Genomic DNA, 20,605 nt, shown 5'->3' with positions numbered 1-20,605 from the left:
AGTTGAAGTACTGCCCTTTGTCAAAGATGCAGCCAGTTTTCTAGAAACGTCCAGCCGCAAAACGTCAACTGACGTCGGAGCGAGAGACCTGTCAAATGCCATTGAAAGCAGTGTGCCAAAATTAGCCTGAGCCAGGAAGAACACGTATTTTCTTACTAATTTCCGATTCCCGTCCTACAACCGAACTGGCTCGGTATAGGAGCTTTTCGGTAAACGACGGAAAATCGAATGAATTGAATACACACGGCTCAGCCACAATAACGTGACCACCTGTCAAAAGCGTGAATAACGCCCTTTCGCAGCACGGATGTTCAGGAAGAGAGTCGGTGAGTTTCTGGAACGTACTGGCAGACATGTGGACCTATGCGGACTCTAATGCCGTCTCCAGCTGCGCTAGATTTCGCTGTTGAGTGTCCATGGGGCGACCCGACCCAAGTGGTCCCAGAGCTTCCCGATTGGGTATAAATACGGGGAGTTTGGTGGCCAGTGGAGTATGGTAAACTCATACTGGTCCCCTTCGACCCAGGCACATAGTCGTACACTGTGAACTATGACACATGTTGCGTTGTCCTGCCTGTAGATGCCATCGTAGTGAGGAAAAAACAAACTGTATATAGGGGTGGACGTGGTTCCTAAGGGTATATGCATACTTGTCTTCATCCATTGTGCCTTCCACAATGACCACATGACCCAGGTAATTCCACGAAAACATCCCCCAGACCATAACGCTTCTTGCTCCGGTCTGGACCTTTCAGAAGATTGCGACAGGTCCGTATACGCCAGCAGCCATTTGTCCGATGGTGCATAGTGTGAGTCACGTGAAATGATCACCTGTCACCACTCAGTTGATGTCCAGTTCCGATACTGACTTACAAATACCAGCCTACGTCACCGAAGAACAGCAGTCACCTTGGGTTCATGAAGCAGGTGCCTGAAGCGAAAGCCCATACACATATATGTTAGTTGAACGGCCATTGAGGAGATATTTCTGGTACCTCGTTAGTTCATCTGAGCTATCAGTTGCTCAATAGCTATACGTCCATTCACAAGAACACATTTCGACAGCCGTCGTTCACCCTTGTCGTCAGTGGTGGACCATATTTACCTCTGTACCAGATTTTGATAGCGCAGTACGGTATATAGGCTAGCCACGGTGGCATAAGAACAGTTTATACATACAGCTGGTTCAGAAATGCTACCAAACTTCTCGCTAAAGCCGGTGATCATGTTCTTTCAGAGGTCACGTAAATCACTCCGTTTTTGCATTACGGCAACGACTGCACTGTTTTCCGCTTCCCCACGACACGCTTTATATACCGTACACTGCTCGCGCCGCCACATGCTTTCCGTGATTGGTTATTGCACGTCGATGTCGAACATACCGGGTGGTAACGTTAATATGACTTGACCGTTACAAATATTACTGAAACTTAATGACGTAAAAATACAAGAAGAACTGTAGTGATAACATATGACATACAAGCTTTTATTGAAAGACATGAATAGCCTATTGTCATATCAGCAATCGGTACCAACAGACTGTCAGTTCAGACTCGCAAAAATGCAAAAATATCTCGCTTGCATCATCAGGTCATACTTATTCCATTTCTATTGACGCCATAAATGTAGTTTGTGCCGCTAATTTTGATCGTTTAAACTTGCCCTATAACTTCTGCCACGGTCAGTTATTCTCGAATAAAAAGAGCACAAATTTATAAAGTCAAATACAGATCACACGAGTTCATTTGTTCAATGCTTTGTACGCATCCAAGGCACGCCGTTATCGACAATGGTTCTTAATCAGCCATAATAGATCCAAGGAACAATTTAGCTGCAGAAACAAGCACTGTATATAGGGCGACTTTTCCTTGAGTGTCTAACAGTCGCCTTCACAAATATCAGGCGAAACTTCATCTTCCGTATATTTTCAGTCCAAAGTATGAGTCAATTATTGACGTTCAGAGCATTCTGTGTATAGGAGCAGCCGCTGTAAACCCTTCTGTGGCTGTGAATGGCTGACGCAAGAGGATGTAGAAAGCTGACCACGAGGAAAGGTATGCTGCACTCGCTCGACTCTGTTCGCCATGGAGCGCCGTACGACTAAGCCCATGGAAATACATATTTCCAGAGTAACAACCATCTTTCGTTTTGTTCAGGAGTAAAACATTAGGAGCAATTTGCGAACAATATGCCTTGTATACACGAAACAGCTCCATGGTATTTTCTTAACGCGATCCTTTAACATATGAATTAAAGGGTGACAATTATTGAAATATATAAAATAAATTCGTCATAACTACTGTGCGGTTTGTTTAGGACATACAAACGGCACGGCTGTCCGCGGAGCAGGATGGGAATTGGTGTACGCATATGCTTCGGTTTAGTGACGAAGCCCACTTTCATTCGCATGGGTTCGTCAAGAAGAAAAACTGACGCATTTGGGGGCCTGAGAATCCGCATTTCGCGATCGAGAAGTCTCTTCACCCCCAGCGGGTGACTGCGTGGTGAGCAATGTCCAGCCACAGAAAACTCGCTGCGATGTTCCTTGATGGCACGCTGACTACCGAACGATATGGGAAGGTTTTGGAAAATGATTTCATCCCCATTATCGAAATCTACCCTGATTTCGACAAGAAGTGATTCATGCAAGACGGAGCTCCACCTCATCGAAGCAGGAGAGTGGTTGATGTCCTGGAGGAACACTTTGGAGACCGCATTCTCGCTCTGGGATACCCAGAATCCACTGGCATGGGCCTCGATTGGCCGCCATATTCTCCGGATCGAAACTCATGCGCCTCCTTTTTGTGGGGCTATATTAAAGACGAGGTGTACAGCATTGACCCCAAAACCACTGCTGAGCCGAAAAAAGCAATTCTGGAGGTCATCGATAGGATCGATCTTCCTACATTTCAGGGTGTCCTGCAGAATTTAACTATTCGTCTGCAGCACGTCGTCGCCAGTGATGGAAGACGTATCGAACATGGCATAACTTAACGTAGTTTGTAACTAATTTACGTTCTTTTTCATATAGTTCAATAACTGTCACATTGAATTTACCTTGCGAGCTTCGTGAAAGTATACGCAGTTTCCTTACATATTGGTTTGCCGAAAAAGTGGCTCGTATCTTTCCGATTCTTTTCGGATTTATTTCTAAATTTCTGTACACATCGAAAAGTCACGCTGTATACGGTGTCAAACATGTATTATGTGAAACTTCTTGGCAGATTCAAACTGTGTGCTGGAGCGAGACTCGGACTCGGGACCTTTACATTTTGCGGGCAAGTTTGGAAGGTAGGAGACGAGGTACTTGCGGAAGTAAGGCTGTGAGGACGGGGCGTGAGTTGTGCATGGGTAGCTCAGTTGGTAGAGCACTTGCCCGCGAAAGGCAAAGGTCCCGAGTTCCAGTCTCGGTCCGGCACACAGTTTTAATCTGCCAGAAAGTTTCATATCAGCGCACACTCCGCTGCAGAGTGAAAATCTCATTCTGGATTGTATTATGTGGACCACTACTTCAGGGCATTCATCTTTAATTTTCCAGAAGATAACTTTAAATCTTCAAACACTTACTGTGGCGAACTGAAATAACGTCACACAGATAATGAGAGTGGCGCCCATAACTTGAGTCAGAATCATAGATGTAAGGAGTTCTTCCACGTCTGCAACCAACCTGCAACAGGAAACTAGTAATTTAGAAAGTGCACACTGATTTTACAGTTTTACACAGAAACTTAATCATTATGTACAAAATGGCAGGCCATCGTAAACATGTGTGCAAAGAATCTCTCAAAGCCACAGCGTCCAGATCATAAGGACGGTATAAGATCTTAAACGGAGCAGTTTGCTGCCAGGAACCAATCGTTATAAATGAATACCTCAGGTGCTGCGAGATTTTAATAGAGTTATGAACTCGCTAAACGTCGGTTACAAGATAAATCAGCCTAATCTAAAAGCCGTAAATTCAACTTAATGCCTAGGTATTAAAATTACGAACAACTTCAATTGGAAGGAACACATAGAAAATGTTGTGGGGAAAGCTAACCAAAGACTGCGTTTTATTGGTAAGACACTTAGAAAATGTAACAGACCTGCTAAGGAGACTGCCAACACTACGTTTCTCCGTCCTCTTTTAGAATACTGCTGCGCGGTGTGGGATCTTTACCAGATAGGACCGACGGAGTACCTCGAAAAAGTTCAAAGAAAGGCAGCACGTTTTGTATTATGGCGAAATATGGGAGAGAGTGTCACAGAAATGATACATGATTTGGGCTGGACATCATTAAAGGAAAGGCGTTTTTCGTTGCGACAGAATCTTCTCACGTAATTCCAATCACCAACTTTGTTCCTCCGAATGCGAAAATATTTTGTTGACGCAGACCTACATAGGGAGGAACGATCACCAAGATAAAATAAGAGAAATCAGAGCTCGTACAGAAAGATATAGGTGTTCATTATTTCCACGCGCTATACGACATTGGAATAATGGAGAATTGTGGAAGTGGTTCGATGAACCCTCTGCCAGGCACTTAAATGTGATTTGCTGAGTATCGATGTAGATGTAGATGTAGATGTACATGCAGACACATGTTTGTAAACTGTTCATTTTTCATAAAAGAAAATTTTTCTGGGTCCGTGTTGGTGGCGCTAGCTTGAAAAACAATTCATAATCGGCTGTGATGCGGCAACAGTGAAGTTTACCGTTGTTTACAGTTCATTAGAAGTTGTTGAAGATGGAGCATTACTTGCTACAGACACTTACACACGCGTATTTAACGTATGCTGCTTAAAGACTTAACATCTGAAGAGCCAAACGGAAGAGCAAATAATAATTTCTCACCAGGCATCATATCTAGTGAAAAAACTTTTCAACGAATAACTTCGTTGAAGCTGCCAGCCGGCCGGGGTGGCCAAGCGGTTAAAGGCGCTACAGTCTGGAACCGCGCGACCGCTACGGTCGCAGGTTCGAATCCTGCCTCGGGCATGGATGTGTGTGATGTCCTTTGGTTAGTTAGGTTTAAGTAGTTCTAAGTTCTAGGGGACTGATGACCTTAGAAGTTAAGTCCCGTAGTGCTCAGAGCCATTTTGAAGCTGCCAAACCTTCATAGCAAAAATCAGTTCACACAATGGAGCTTGTGGAAATGGTGTTGGATAATGTGCGAGAAGGTCCATCAACAAGCAGTTGTTAGACCCCTGTATCACAACAAACACCAGGGCCTATACCACAAACTCCACCCCCCCCCCCCCTCGCCCCCGCCCCCCGGCATGAACCATGGACCTTGCCGTTGATGGGGAGGCTTGCGTGCCTCAGAGATACAGATAGCCGTACCGTATGTGCAACCACGGTGGAGGAGTATCTGTTGAGAGGCCAGACAAACGTGTGGTTCCTGAAGAGGGGCATGAGCCTTTTCAGCAGTTGCAGGGGGAACAGTATGGATGATTAACTGATCTGGCCTTGTAATGTCAACCAAAACGGTGTTGCTATGCTGGTACTGCGAACGGCTAAAACCAAGGGGAAAACAAAGACGTAATTTTTCCAGATAGCATGCAGCTCTACTGTATCGTTAAATGATGATGGCACTCTCTTGAGTAAGACATTCGGAATGTAAAATAGTCCCTCATCCGGGTGGCCAGGGAGGAGTACTCAGGAAGACGTCGTTAACAGGAGAAACAAAACTGGCGTTCCTCGGATAGGAGGGTGGGATGTCAGATCCATTCATCGGGCTGGTGAGTTACAAAATTTACAAAAGTAAGTGGGTAGGTTAAAGTTAGATATAGTAGGAATTAGTGAAGTTCGGTGGCAGGAGGAGCAAGACTTTTGGTCAGGTGAATACAAGGTTATAAATACGAAATGAAATAGGGGTAATGCAGGAGTATGTTTAATAAAGAACAAAAAATAGGACCGCGAATAAGCTATTATGAACAGTATAGTGAACGCATTATTGTAGCCAAGATAGACACAAAGCCCACCCCCCACCACAGTAGCACAAGTTCATATGCCAACTAGCTCCTCAGACGAAGAGGAAACTGAGGAAATACAAGAAATTTTTCAGATAATTAAGGGAGAACAAAATATAATGCTCATGCGGGCCTGGAATTCGATAGTAGGAGAGAGAAGAGAAGGAAAAAGTAGTAGGTGTAGGGGAAAGTGATCAAAGAGGAAGCCGCCTGGTAGAATTTTAGGCAGAACATACTTTGATCATACCTAACAATTGATTTACGAATCATGGCAGGAGGTTGTATACGTGGAGGAGACCTGGAGACACAACACGGTTTTGGACTCTGAAAACAATCTACTGGTTAAGAATTTCAGATTAAAGTTCCAGAAATTCCAAAAAGCATGAATTTACGAAGATAGGACTGGGTAATCTGAAACAACCAGAGGTTGTAGAAAGTTTCAGAGGTAGCATTAGGGAACGATTGACAAGAAAAGCGGAAAGGAATACAGTGGGAGAAGGATCGGTAGCTTTGAGGGATGAAATGGTGAACGCAACAAAGGATCAAGTAGGTAAGAAGTCGAGGGCTAGTTAACATTCTTGTGTAACAAAGGAGATATTGAATTTAATTGATAAAAGGAGAAAATATAAAATTCAGTAAATGAAGCGGGCGAAATGGAGTACAAACGTCTAAAAAGTGAGATCGAAGTGCAAAATGGCTAAGCAAAACGGCTAGGTGACAAATGTAAAGATATAGAAGTAGAGATCACTAGGGATAAGACAGATGCTGCCCACAGGAAAATTAAAGAGACCTTTGGTGAAAAGAGAACCACTTCTACGAACATCAAGAGCTCAGATGGAAAACCAGTCCTAAGCAAAGAAGGGATAGCAGCAAAGTAGAAGGGGTATATAGAGGGACAATACAAGGAAGAAGTTCTTGAAGGCATACTATGGAAATGGAAGAGGACGTAGATGAAGATGAGATGGGAGATATGATAATGTGCAAAGAATTTCACATAGCTCTGAATGACGTACGTCGAAACAAGGCCCTAGGAGTAGACAACATTCCGTCACAGCTACTGATAGCCTTGGGAGAGCCAGTCACGACAAAACTCTACCATCTTGTGAGCAAGATGTATGAGACAGGCGAAATATCCTCAGACTTCAAGAATAATATAACAACGCCAATTCCAAAGAAAGCAGGTGCTGGCAGGTGTGGAAATTACTAAATCAATGACCAACGACGAATCCTTTACAGAAGAATGGAAAACCTGGGGGAAGCCAACCTCGAGGCTGACCAGTTTGGATTATGGAGAAATGTAGGAAAACGCGAGGCAATACCGGCCCTACGATATCTCGTAAAAGGTAGGTTAAGGAAATACTAACCTACACTTGTAGCATTTGTAGGCTTAGAGAAAGCTTTAGACAGTGTTGGCTACAATGTTTTCTTTCAAATTCTAAAGCTGGCAGGGGTGAGCGAAAAGCTATTTACAATATATACAGGAACCAGACGGTAGTTACAAGAGTTAAGGGCACGAAAGGGAAACAGTGGTTGAGAAGGGATTGGAGACAGGGTTATAGAACATCCCCAATGTTATTCAGTCTGTATATTGAGCAAGCAATAAAGGAAACAAAAGAAAAATTTGGTGTAGGAATTAAAGTCCAGAGAGAAGAAGTAAAAACTTTGCGGTTTGTCAATGACACTGTAATTCTGTCAGAGATGACAAAGAACTTGGTAGAGCAGATGAACGGAATGCACAGTGTCTTGAAAGGAAGATATAATATGAGCATCAACGAAAGCAATACGAGGATAATGGAATGTAGTCGAGTTAAATCATCTGATGCTGAGAGAATTGGATCAGAAAATGAGGTACTTAAAGTTGCAGATGAGTTTTGCTATTTGGGAAGCAAAATAATAGTTGATGGTCGAAGTAGGGAGAATATAAAACGTAGACTGCCAATAGCAATAAAGGCGTTTCTAAAGAAGAGAAATTTGTCATCATCGAGTATAGATTTAACAGTCAGATAGTCCTTTCTGAAAGTGTTTGTATGGAGTGTAGTCATGTATGGAAATGAAACGTGGACGATAAACGGTTTAGCCAAGGAGATTGGTTGAAATGGCTCTGAGCACTATGGGACTCAACATCTGAGTAACAGAAGTTTGATTGCTATATTCAAATTGTTGGCTCTGAGCACTGTGGGACTTAAGGGCGGAGGTCATCAGTCCCCTAGAACTTAGAACTACTTAAACCTAACTAACCTAAGGACATGACACACATCCATGCCCGAGGCAGGATTCGAACCTGCGAGCGTAGCGGTCGCGCGGTTCCAGACTGTAGCGCCTAGAACCACTCGGCCTCTCCGGCCGGCGCCAAAGAGAGAATAGAAGTTTTTGAAATGTGGTGCTACAGAAGAATGATGAGTATTAGATGGGTCCATCACGTGACTAAATAGGAGGTATTGAATGAAATTGGGGAGAAGAGAAATTTGTGGTACAGCCTGAGTAGAAGAAGGGATCGGTTGGTAGGGCACATTCTCTAGCATCAAGAGATCACCAGTTTAGTGCTGGAGGTAAGTGTGGGGTATAATAACAGTAGATGGAACTCAAGGACTGAATACAGTAAGCAGATCAGAAGGATGTAGGTTGCAGTAGTTACTCGGAGATAAAGGAGCTTGCACAGGATAGAGCAATGCAGAGAGCTGCATCAAACTAGTCTTTGGACTGAAGACCACAGCAACAACAACGTCTCAAACACCGTATGCTAACAAAGGATCAGATGATTTTGAAGCCAGAACGCATTTCTTCACATATATTGTAATGTAAAGTATGTATCAAAACCTGTAGTTGTCGCTTTAAATAGCTGTTATGATGTTAAGTTGTGTAGGTCTGTACTTCGGTGGAGGTATACGTTTTGTATTAACATCACTATTTTGGTAAAAATAAATTATTATGTACTCCATACTCAAAACAGACTCAGTACTATACATTAATTGCTTGCAGTCCCATAGAGTTTTCTAACCCCACGCAGGTAGTTTAAAAAAACTGTAATTGTGATTTTTAATGGTTATTAAAATAATCGCAAGATTTAAAATAAACAACGTGGGGCTAGCAAAACCTAATCATTAGGATGCGAACTATTTATTCTTCAATTATTTATTACATGTGCCCCACGTTTTTCTTTATAAATCTTACAATTGTTTCACAGGTATTAAATATTCACAATTGCAGATTTTCAGAACTATCTACATGGGGTAAGAGATCTGTATGGGACTAATAGAAATTAATTTACAGTTTTCAGTATGATATCCAAACGTTGTATAAAACTTCAGTTTTATTTAAATACTTATTTTCTAATTTTTAGTCTTCTCTGTATGAAATTTACACTTACGTTATTTATTGAGTTCCTTTGTAATGAATATCTTCTGCATAAATCGTTGCTGTAGGATAAAGCGCAATTAGTATAATAATTATGTTAAGTGTAGTACTGTAGTGAGCCCTTTTAAGTCATGAAAGATGTGTGACAAGTGAAGAAAGATGTGTAAGGAGAAAGCAAAGAGAGAAAGGTAAGAAACGAAGTACGAAGAAATGAGCTCAAAAATGAATTTGAGATGAAACTGTTAAGCTAGCGCAAATATGAGAAATGGTTAGGTAGGGCAAAGACGACAAATAGTTAGGGCAATGGACCTAATTAAGTGAACTTATAAGAACGTATGAAATATGTGACAGAAAGAAGAAAAGAGATAAAGTAAACAGTGATATTGGTTGGAAGTTTGATGAAACTATGGATAAAATGATTGAAAGGTGCACAAACTGAAGGATGAAATAGAACTAGGGAGCATCCTAATTACTGGCTGTATAAGGTATAATAATAGACTGATGTTTGACAGACTGCATAATGCATTCTTTGATGTGAACCTTGGTTACTTCCTAATCCATGTTTTTTTTCTAATTATATGTTTGTGTTCTCCTTACCTCTGTTTATGACCACTATCCTCATATGTTTATTTTTTGTGTTTAATCACTATCGTTATTTATCTCTTTCTACCTTACTCCCTATAGCTTTGTGTATTTTTACTGATGTTACATATACAAATTTATCCTGATAAATTTAGAATTTTCTGTTGGTCATTCTGTATGTGTACGATAATTGTTTCTTACATGATTTATATATCTGATGTTTTTGTAATTCATAATTGTAAAACCATGATGCCATTTTCTCTTACTTTTTTTAGACATACATATCTGTTGTTACTATTATACTACATGTGTAAAATCTTATTACTCCTGTCATGATATTGGTAGTCGTATATTGCAAATGTAACAGATTTTAAGTGATTGACAGTTCACCACAAATGATCGAGACTTGCCAGGACAGATGACATATATCTACTGATTATATGCTGAAATATTCTCTGCCAAATGTTTCCATACTTCAACGAAATAAGCTGACATTTATGAGGTACTCTTCAGTACTAAAAGATAATTTTGGGGTTACCAATGTATCTAGTCTGCTTCAAGCAGGCACTACTGCGTATTTTACTGTTTGTTTATGTGTGGGGTTGTCAGGTAAGACCTGTGCTTAGTCTCTCTTAGTCTTCTTCGAGATAGCTCCCCACAACACTGACATTATTGCAACGAGCTAAAGAAAGTTTGGTCATCTTCCACCTACTTCCATCGTGAAAATTACTATTGCCATATGTTTTGTGCATCAGAAATGTAGGCCTTGTGTGATATGGAGACTAATCTACTTCCCATGTGCTCCAAAAAACAGTGTTGATCACCAAAACAATTTCAATACAACTTTCAAAATAGCCCTGTGCGAAACGTTCTCATAGACATAATGAAATACAATAACCTAGCTGTGGTGAAATCTGTTCATTAATTCATTCACTTTTCTTAAATTTTGCCAATATTGTTTTTTACTTATAGTTCTTTAACTCACATTCTATTCGTATTTGTAACACGTTCTGCATGTTCCTATCCTCAATGTTTTGAAGTTTTCCGTGTTTTCTGAAATGGTCCTCATACGAAACTCTGCTTGGGGCAGGTGGAGGATATGTAAGGTGGGCATGTCATTTTGATTTCGTAATTTATCAATGTGCACATCAGAGAGAGAGAGCAAGTTATGTTACTGTTAAACAATCTTTGATTTATTCTGGCACCGTCTTTGCCTCTGCGCAGTCTCATATGAAGGGCTTATTTCAATAGTGGTACAAGTCCATTAACTCCACTTTTCTGGCTATAATGCTTCTGAAATTAATGAGCCAAGCAAACAGAAAGAAAGGTTCATCGTTAGCAAGAAGCCTTATGCTTTAATATTTCTGGTCCCTCAACTGTGGATTTTTCAGCGCTCATTTAACTTTAGGACTCTATATCTAAATGTGAACAAAAATCGACTATCACCACTATTGAAATAAGCCCTTCATACATTCTTAGTTTATGTGTGGTATGTATTATGTATGAAGATCATGCGAAGCTTTACCCTTTATTTTTTAATACACACTTCATTCTAAAATCGTTGCCATGGAATACCATTCTTAGGATTAGTTACTCTCCCCATCATACTGTCTAATGAAGATTTATCATTACACATTAAAACATTTCACGATGTGGTATGCAGCTGTTTGAATATCGTTAGGGATTTTATTTTAAAAAATATATAAATCTAGCTTCCACACTGCCTGCTTGCTGTTTGTAGTTTTGACAAATCTGCAACAATGTTGTCAAAACGCGTTGTAAGAGGAAATTTTCATCAGGGCCAAATAATTGTTTTACTTCATTTGCGCATTTAATATAAAGACAACTTGTATTCAGACCGATTACAGTTCAATTCAGATTAGGTTCTTCTTAGTCAAAGGTGAGCATACGAGTCTAAGTTGGATAATACTTTGTGGGGACATACTTTTTGTAAAATGTAGATTTTTTGTAGAATGAAATGTAATTCTGGGCTAAATTTCATACAGAAACACATAGTGCAGGGCTTACAACTTTATTCTGGTGGCTCCACCCTTGCATGCATATGACACATGTATTGCACAGATCTCTTTCTCCCCCCATCTCTGTCCGTCTCCCCCTGTGCGCTCTCTCTACCCATCTCCGCCTCGCCCTCTCTCTGCTTCCCTACGCCACCACATGTATGAAAGTCGTCTCAATACTACCTGTACAATACACCAGTCGTAAGGACTAGCCTAGAAGTCACGCAGCACCATCAACTTTCACCCCCATCCAATTCCCTAAAGAACAGACTGCAGAAAAGAATTGTATTGCCATCCAGTTCAGAGTTCCGTTTACAATTTAAAATTTATAGGTCACAGGAAAATGAGTTTAAAATCAATTACAAAATTTGTACCCCAACAAGAAAGCGAGTTAATAAAAGAGTGGAAAATGTTATATATTAATATCTGACTACCAGCTCTTTTCTGGAAGCAGTCACATTAAGAAGCTCTACCTCCAGTAGCATGACCACAAATTTACTCCATCTGAACCTGCAAATACAGCTCTGCAGGGAAAGGGTAGGTGTTGTATTGGGGGGTTACTGCAGGGGTAGCCGCATATCGACAACTGTAAGCTCTGTTCAAATGCATATCTTGCGTAATTTGTAAGCTACAGTTAGTGATAATGAATACTGTGGTATCAACATGTTTTGTCTACATGCTATAATTGTGCACATATACTTTGGGGGCGTAAATCATGGGATAGCGATATGCACTGTATACAGATGGCGAAAGTATCGCGCACACAAGTTATAAACGGACAGTACACAGTGCACAGGCGATTCATGTAAAAGGTTTCCGACGTGATTACTGCTGTACTGTAGGAATTAACAGACTTTGAACACTGATGGTAGTTGGAGCTAGATGCATGGGACATTCACTTTCGAAAATCGCCAGGAAATTCAATATTCCGAGATCAACAGGGTCAAGAGTGTGCCAAGGATACAAAATATCTTCCACTATCTCTCACAACGGATAACGCAGTGGCCTAAGAGCTTTTCTTGTTGACCGAGAGCAGCGGCGGTTCCGTAGAATTGTCAGTAGTAATAATAAGTGACTCTGCGTGAAGTAACCACAGAACTCAATGTGGGACGTACGGCGAACGCATCCGTTAGGAAAGTGCGGAGATATTGGGCCTTAATGGGGTATGGTAGGAGACGAACGAAGTGGGTTCCTTTGCTTACAGCACGGTATCGCCTGCAGCGCCTCTCCTGGAGTCGTGACCATATCGCTGGGACACTAGACAACTGAGAACCATGTCCTGGAGAGATGAGCCACGATTTCAGCTGGTAAGAGCTGAGGGTAGGGTCCGAGTCTGGTGTAGATCCCACGAATCCATAGACCCAAGTTGTCAACAAGGCAGCGTGCCTGCTGGTGGCGGATTCATAATAGTGCGGGCTGTGTTTACATGGATTGGACTGGGCCCTCTGGTCCAACTGAGCCGATCATTGGCTGGAAATGGTTATATTTGGCTAGTTGGAGACAATTTGCAGCCATTCAGAAACTTCATGTGCCCAAACGATGGTGGTAATGGATCTTAATGCGCTATGTCACTGGGCCACAACTGTTCGCGGTTGGTTTGAAGAACGTTCTGGACGATCCAAACAAATCATTTGGCAACCAGATCGCCCGACATGAATCACCCATCGAATGTTTATGGGACATTGCTGAGAGGTCAATTTGCATACAAAATCCTGCACCAGCAACGCCTTCGTAGTCATCAGTGGCTATAGTGGCTGCATCTCTCAGTATTTCTGCGGGGAACTGAATTCAAATGAGAGTGTTGCATTGCTGGCTGGGAGACCATGTCCAAGGAAGTTCGGCCGCCAAGAGCGTGTCTTATTTCAGTCGACGCCACACTGGGTGACTTGCATTCCGGTGATGAGGTTGAAATGATTATGAAGTCAACACAACACTCAGTCCACGAGCGGAGAAAATCTCCATCCCAGCTGGGAATCGAACCCGGGCCCGCTGCATGGGAGGCAAGCACGTAAGCACATCTACATCTACATGATTACTCTGCTATTCACATTTAAGTGCTTGGCAGAGGGTTCATCGATTCACAACCATACTATCTCTCTACCATTCCACTCCCGAACAGCGCGCGGGAAAAACGAACACCTAAACCTTTCTGTTCGAGCTCTGATTTCTCTGATTTTATTTTGATGATCATTCCTACCTATGTAGGTTGGGCCCAACAAAATATTTTCGCATTCGGAAGAGAAAGTTGATGACTGAAATTTCGTAAATAGATCTCGCCGCGACGAAAAACGTCTTTGCTTTAATGACTTCCATCCCAACTCCGTATCAAATCTGCCACACTCTCTCCCCGATTACGTGATAATACAAAACGAGCTGCCCCTTTTTGCACCCTTTCGATGTCCTCCGTCAATCCCACCTGGTAAGGATCCCACACCGCGCAGCAATATTCTAACACAGGACGAACGAGTGCAGCGTAAGCTGTCTCTTTAGTGGACTTGTTGCATCTTCTAAGTGTCCTGCTAATGAAACGCAACCTGTGGCTCGCCTTCCCCGCATTATTATCTATGTGGTCTTTCCAACTGAAGTTGTTCGTAATTTTAGCACCCAGGTACTAAGTTGAATTGACAGCCTTGAGAATTGTACTATTTATCGAGTAATCGAATTCCAACGGATTTCTTTTGGAACTCATGTGGATCACCTCACACTTTTCGTTATTTAACGTCAACTGCCACCTGCCACACCGTACAACAATCTTTTCTAACTCGCTTTGCAACTGATACTGGTCTTCGGATGACCTTACTAGATGGTAAATTACAGCATCATCTGCGAACAACCTAAGAGAACTGCTGAAATTGTCACCCAGGTCATTTATATAGATCAGGAACAGCAGAGGCCCCAGGACGCTTCCCTGGGAACACCTGATATCACTTCAGTTTTAGTCGATGATTTGCCGTCTATTACTACGAACTGCGACCTTCCTGACAGGAAATCACGAATCCAGTCGCACAACTGAGACGATACCCCACAGGCCCGCAGCTTGATTAGAAGTCGCTTGTGAGGAACGGTGTCAAAAGCTTTCCGAAAATCTAGAAATACGGAATCAACTTGAGATCCCCTGTCGATAGCGGCCATTACTTCGCGCGAATAAAGAGCTAGCTGCGTTGCACGAGAACGATGTTTTCTGAAACCATGCTGCTTACGTATCAATAGATCGTTCCCTTCGAGATGATTCATAAAGTTTGAATACAGTATATGCTCCAAAACCCTACTGCAAACCGACGTCAATGATATAGGTACGTAGTTCAATGGATTACTCCTACTACCCTTCTTAAACACTCGTGCGACCTGCGCTATTTTCCCATCTGTAGGTACAGATCTATCGGTGAGCGAGCGGTTTTATATGATTGCTAAGTAGGGAGCTATTTTGTATCAGCGTAATCCGAAAGGAACCTAATCGGTATACAATCTGGACCTGAAGACTTGCCCGTATCAAGCGATTTGAGTTGCTTCGCAACCCCTAAGGTATCTACTTCTAAGGAACTTATGCTAGCAGCTGTTCGTGTTTCAAATTCTGGAATATTCCATTCGTCTTCCCTGGTTTAGGAATTTCGGAAAACTAATTTCAATAACTTCGCTTTAGCGGCACAGTCGTCGGTAACAGTACCATCGGCACTGCACAGCGAAGGTATTGACTGCGTCTTGCCGCTTGTGTACTTTACATACGACCAGAATTTCTTCGGATTTTCTACCAAATTTCGAGACAATGTTTCGTTGTGGAACCTATTAAAAGCGTCTCGCATTGAAGTCCGTGCCAAATTTCGCGCGTCTGTAAATTTTATACAATCTTCGGGATTTCGCGTTCTTCTGAACTTCGCATGCTTTTTCCGTTGCCTCTGCAACAGCGTTCGGACCTGTTTTGTTACCATGGGGGATCAGTTCCATCTCTTACCAATTTATGAGGTATGAATCTCTCAATTGCTGTTGCTACTATATCTTTGAATTTGAGCCACATCTCGTCTACATTTGCATAGTCAGTTCGGACGGAATGGAGATTGTCTCTTAGGAAGGCTTCTAGTGACACTTTATCCGCTTTTTTAAATAAACACAGCTAAGCAGGTGGACATTTCTGCAGGTGACTTCCAACGACTCGACGAGTCCATGCCACGTCGAGTATCTGCAATAGCCGGGTATTTTACACGATATTAGGAAGCCACCTGAGTGTATAGATGTTCAAAGTACATAGCATCCCACTAGAGTCCCAAAAAAGATATAGACGCATAGAGAAAAGATGAAACTTCTCTCTGGAACAAAGGAGTACGCTCCCGATCTTTCAGTTCAAGAATGTGTTTGCGCCAGCTTTGTAAGTTTCTGATCTTGAGCACTTGAGGATCACCATGTTTACTCTGAATACGAAATACTAATGTATGATAAGAGGCTAAGTTTACTCACTGTATGACATCCTGGTGGTGTCGAATACAGTCGCGCAGTTCTTTGTAAAACTTCTTCCTCCTCCACGTCTCCGGGCTGTTTTCTTGACCTGATACTGGGTAGCTTACAGAGGTACTCGTACCAGAGCTGTAGATGTCCGCCCGGTAACTGTTCCTGGCGCTGACTGACTTGCCGAGTCTGCCAAATACGACGTTCAGCACCTCGAGCTGCGCAGAGGCATGTACCATGATGCTGACGATGAGCATGTCGACGCCCACAGTGGTGAAATAGCTGTACTGCATGCTGAAGAACTGCAGCGCCGTCAGACACTCGAAAAGCGGGCTGTCGGTGTCGGCGGCCGTGTAGCGCGCGGCGGCTGGCAGGTTCCTGTGGGACGACCCAGCACCCAACAGGGCCATGAGGTAGGGCGAAGCCGTCCACACGGCAGGGGAGGGACAGCCCAGCAGCGTCACGTACACCGTCAGCGACCTGGCCGCCTTCCTGGACGCGTCCAAAATGGAGCACGTCTCCGGATCACCGGCGTCGAGTTGCCGCGCTGTTAAGTCGTCCAGTTTGTTGGTGATCCGAAGAAAGCTCTCTTTCTTCCGCAGAAAAGTCACGATCTTAATGACGCCCAAAACTGCCGCTACCAGCAGGCAGATGTCGAGGGTTATCTTGTCCATGTCGCCCCAGAAGAACCACAGGCCTTGTAGCTGGCCCATGATAAAGCTAAGTTGCGTGAAGAACATCCATCCCGTGTACAGGAAGTACAGTCTGGACCGAGGGGGAGCGAAGATGCCTGCGATGGCCAGGATACGGGCGTTGAGAGAAAACAGCGATTCTGTCCATGGACTCCTGACGGCCATGCTGTGCCGCACACAATGAACTGCAAAAGAAATTGAACACATGTCAATTCAGAAATAATATCATTAATTTCATGACCCTCCAGGGTAGCAGAGAGCGCTAATCCGCTGCTTCCTGGACTCGGGTAGGCGCGCCGGCCCCGGATCGAATCCGTCCGGCGGTTTAACGACGAAGGACCGGTGAGCTGGCCAGCCTGGATGTGGTTTTTAGGCGGTTTTCCGCATCCCACCTAGGTGAATACCGGGCTGCTCCCCACCTTCCGCCTCAGTTACATGACTCGCAGACATTTGCAATACATTCGCACTATTCCATGGCTTACAGTTGACACAGGCAGTTGGGTTACACTAATTCATTCCCGGGGGGTACGGGGTGGCGGCAGGAAGGGCTACTGGCCACCCCTTAATAATAACGTGCCACATCTATGGCCGACCCTGCGGACCGGAGGGACAAGACTCAGACAAAGAAAGAAAGAATATCATTAATTTCATGACAGTAAAACGTGCTTTTGACTGTTTTTCATTTCCTAATGACAGTACCCAGTATCAGGGAGATCTGGCGGCAACCACGATGGCGCGTTTCAACCTATGAAGCAATCTAAAGGAAAATAACACAAAAAATTACGTTCACAGGAACAAATTGGAAGCTTGATGAAACAGAAGTGATGTGTGGCCTCATAGACTGTATTGTTATAATGGTACTTTGGTCTCATGGTATCATTCTGTAAGTGTGTGATTTGGATACGGGTGGGATTAAAGAGGAAGTAATATGACAACAGAAGAGAGACGGAAGTTTTGACGGGCCAAGAGATTTTTTGTAGTTGGTGGGACATATGCAAGGAAAGAGTAGGTTACAGTCTTCATTGGGATGGAATGCATGGTTAAAGAGAGACTCACAGTTTGAACCTTTTGTGATGTTACGTCATAAAAAAAATAATAAAAAAAATTTAAAAAGACCTAGGTTGATGCAGATCGCCACACTGATCTGTTCTGTGCAAGCAGCTTCATCTTCGCCGTAATTACTTCAGTCTATATACATCTGAACCAGTTCAATGTATTTAAACCTTGGTGTTCCTCAATAAATATCATAAATTTCTTTCTGCCTAGCTGGTTTCAGTTCAGCCTCTCTAATTATTCCATGTCTGCTCCGATAGCTGAGTGCTCAGCGTAATGGACTGCCGTCCTACGGGGTCGGGGAGTTTTTCCGCTCAGGGACTGGGTGTTGTGTTGTCTTCATCATCATTTCATCCCCATCCGGCGCGTAGGTCGCCCAAAGTGCCGTCGAATGTAATAAGACCTGCACCAAGGCGGCCGGACCTGCCCCGCAAGAGGCCTCCCGGCCAATGACGCCAAAGGCTCCTTTCATTTCCATTATTCGATCAAACCTCTTCCTCTTCGTTATTCCTTAGTAACATCACATTTCAAGAACTATTTTCTCGTACAGTTTCAACTGTTTATTGTCCAACGTTAAACTACCGTACAATGCTACACTAAAGGAAACTGACTTTAAAGCAAACTTCCTAACACTTAAATTTATATCAGATGTTAACGAATTACTCTTCAAAAACTTCTATATTTTATCCTTCTAAACTTCAACCACCTTCAATTATCTTGCTGCCCAAATACCAAAACTCATCAACTACTTCTAACGACTCAGTCCCTAATCTGATCCTATTAGCAGCAAAATTTCATCACCATTATTTTACTGTTGTTGATGTATATCTTATACCCCAAATTCAAGGCACTATCAGGTCCTACACTGCTGCACAGTTGTTGAGGAAAAGAGACATTGTTGGACTAGAATAGTCACAGGGAATGATGGACACCAAACACAGTACAAAGGTAATAGAGGTGGAGTGGTATATTTACAACGACAAATGGTACAGGTTTCAGCCAACGGGAAAGCAGTATACCAGACATACATCCATGTTTGATACAGGTTAGACTCTCAGCACAATGGTCGATATCGCACTCTCAGTAAAGATTTATATTCCTCCGGTAATAGCGCACATTACTCGTACTGGCTAAGAATATTGGGGGATATTGTCCCAGTCCTCTACCAAGTGGTTCCAGCTCTTGCACGGTTCGGAGAGAGAGTATTCGTCGACAAATACGTCCGCTGAAAGTATCCCAGGCGTGCTCTGTAAGGCTTATATACGGGGAGTGTGCGGCCATTCCGTAGATATCTTCAATTTGCTGTGTGTCTAACACCTCAGCGGTCCTATGTGGGTGGACATTCTCCTTCGTAAACAAAACGTCAGGACATATCGTACCCCTAAACACTTGGACATGATCCAGAATAACCTCTCTGCAATATTGCTGTCTTGTAACGGTACTTCGTGCAAACACATACAGCGGTTTTCAAATATGATGCATAATGTCTGCCCACACCATAACGCCGAGGCCATAATGAAGACATACATAAACATTCTGTGACGTGTAACTTGATACCCCAATCCACACTAAGTGGTTGCCAGAATCACTTGCCACAGTGAAGAAGGATTCGTCGCAAAACATCACTCTGTACCACTGTTGCTGACTGGAACCGACGTGCTCCCTGTATCAACGAACTCTTCGACTATGGCGTTATTGAAGTGGGATGCATTTAACTGGCTTCTGAGCATTCAAACAAGCTTGATTTAATAGCTGGAAAATGGTTCTGGCATAGACTTTTATACCGGTAGCGGTTACAAAGTTTGTAGGGATCTGCCTAGGAGTGAGATTTCTTTTCCTTTTTGGCCACTATTGCTATGTGTCGACCCCCTTGCGATTTGGTAGTCCATCTACGACCACCGACATCGTTTGACATACCATTTCCGCCGTCAGCGGCCCTTTTTAATCGCGAGATCACGCTTTAGGACACACCCATTATTGTCTGGCAGAACTGCAATGTCTTCGGAAAACCTGTCGTTATTTCTTCTCCCTTAACTTTAATTCCCATCCCGTATTTCTCTTTAATTTCCTCCACCGCTTACTCACTGGACAGACTGAATAACATTACCAGTAGGTTACTTATGCCTCACTTCCTTCTCACCCACCGCTTCCCTTCATGTTCTTCGATTCACAAAGCTGCTGTACAAGTTGTAAACAATATTTCGTTTCCGTATGTTATCGCTGTTAGCTTCAGAATATCAAGAAGTGTATCCCACTCCATTTAGTCAAAAGATTTCTCTAACTCTGCAAATGCTACAAATCTACGTTTGGCTTTGCTTTCGAATCTTCTGAGAAAAGTAGTAGCGTCGCTATGTCTTGTCATGATGCAGCTGTTCTCCGGACCCCAACTTCGGCTTCTACCAGTTTTTGCATTCTTCTGCTAATAATTCGCGTCATTATTTTGGAACCAAGACTTGCAAAGTGAGTGTTAATGTTCAGACCTGCTAGCATCTTCCTTATTTGTAACGGGAATTATTA

General features: G+C 42.9%; 1 protein-coding gene across 1 annotated transcript in view; it reads right to left on the bottom strand.

The window, feature by feature from the left end:
- LOC124622711 (odorant receptor Or2-like) overlaps positions 1 to 17,200 on the bottom strand; it is a 159,433-nt gene extending 142,233 nt beyond the window's left edge. Inside the window, exons 1-2 of the mRNA XM_047148500.1 lie at positions 16,356 to 17,200; positions 3,568 to 3,667 (exon numbers count right to left, since the gene is read on the bottom strand). Of these exons, the coding sequence (XP_047004456.1) occupies positions 3,568 to 3,667; positions 16,356 to 17,200 (945 nt within the window). The remainder of the gene's footprint in view (positions 1 to 3,567; positions 3,668 to 16,355) is intronic.
- Positions 17,201 to 20,605: the final 3,405 nt, after the last annotated feature.

The sequence above is a fragment of the Schistocerca americana genome, chromosome 7 (genome assembly GCF_021461395.2).
Source record: "Schistocerca americana isolate TAMUIC-IGC-003095 chromosome 7, iqSchAmer2.1, whole genome shotgun sequence".
Classification (NCBI taxonomy): Eukaryota; Metazoa; Arthropoda; class Insecta; order Orthoptera; family Acrididae; genus Schistocerca; species Schistocerca americana.
This window is presented reverse-complemented; position numbering and strand designations above follow the sequence as displayed.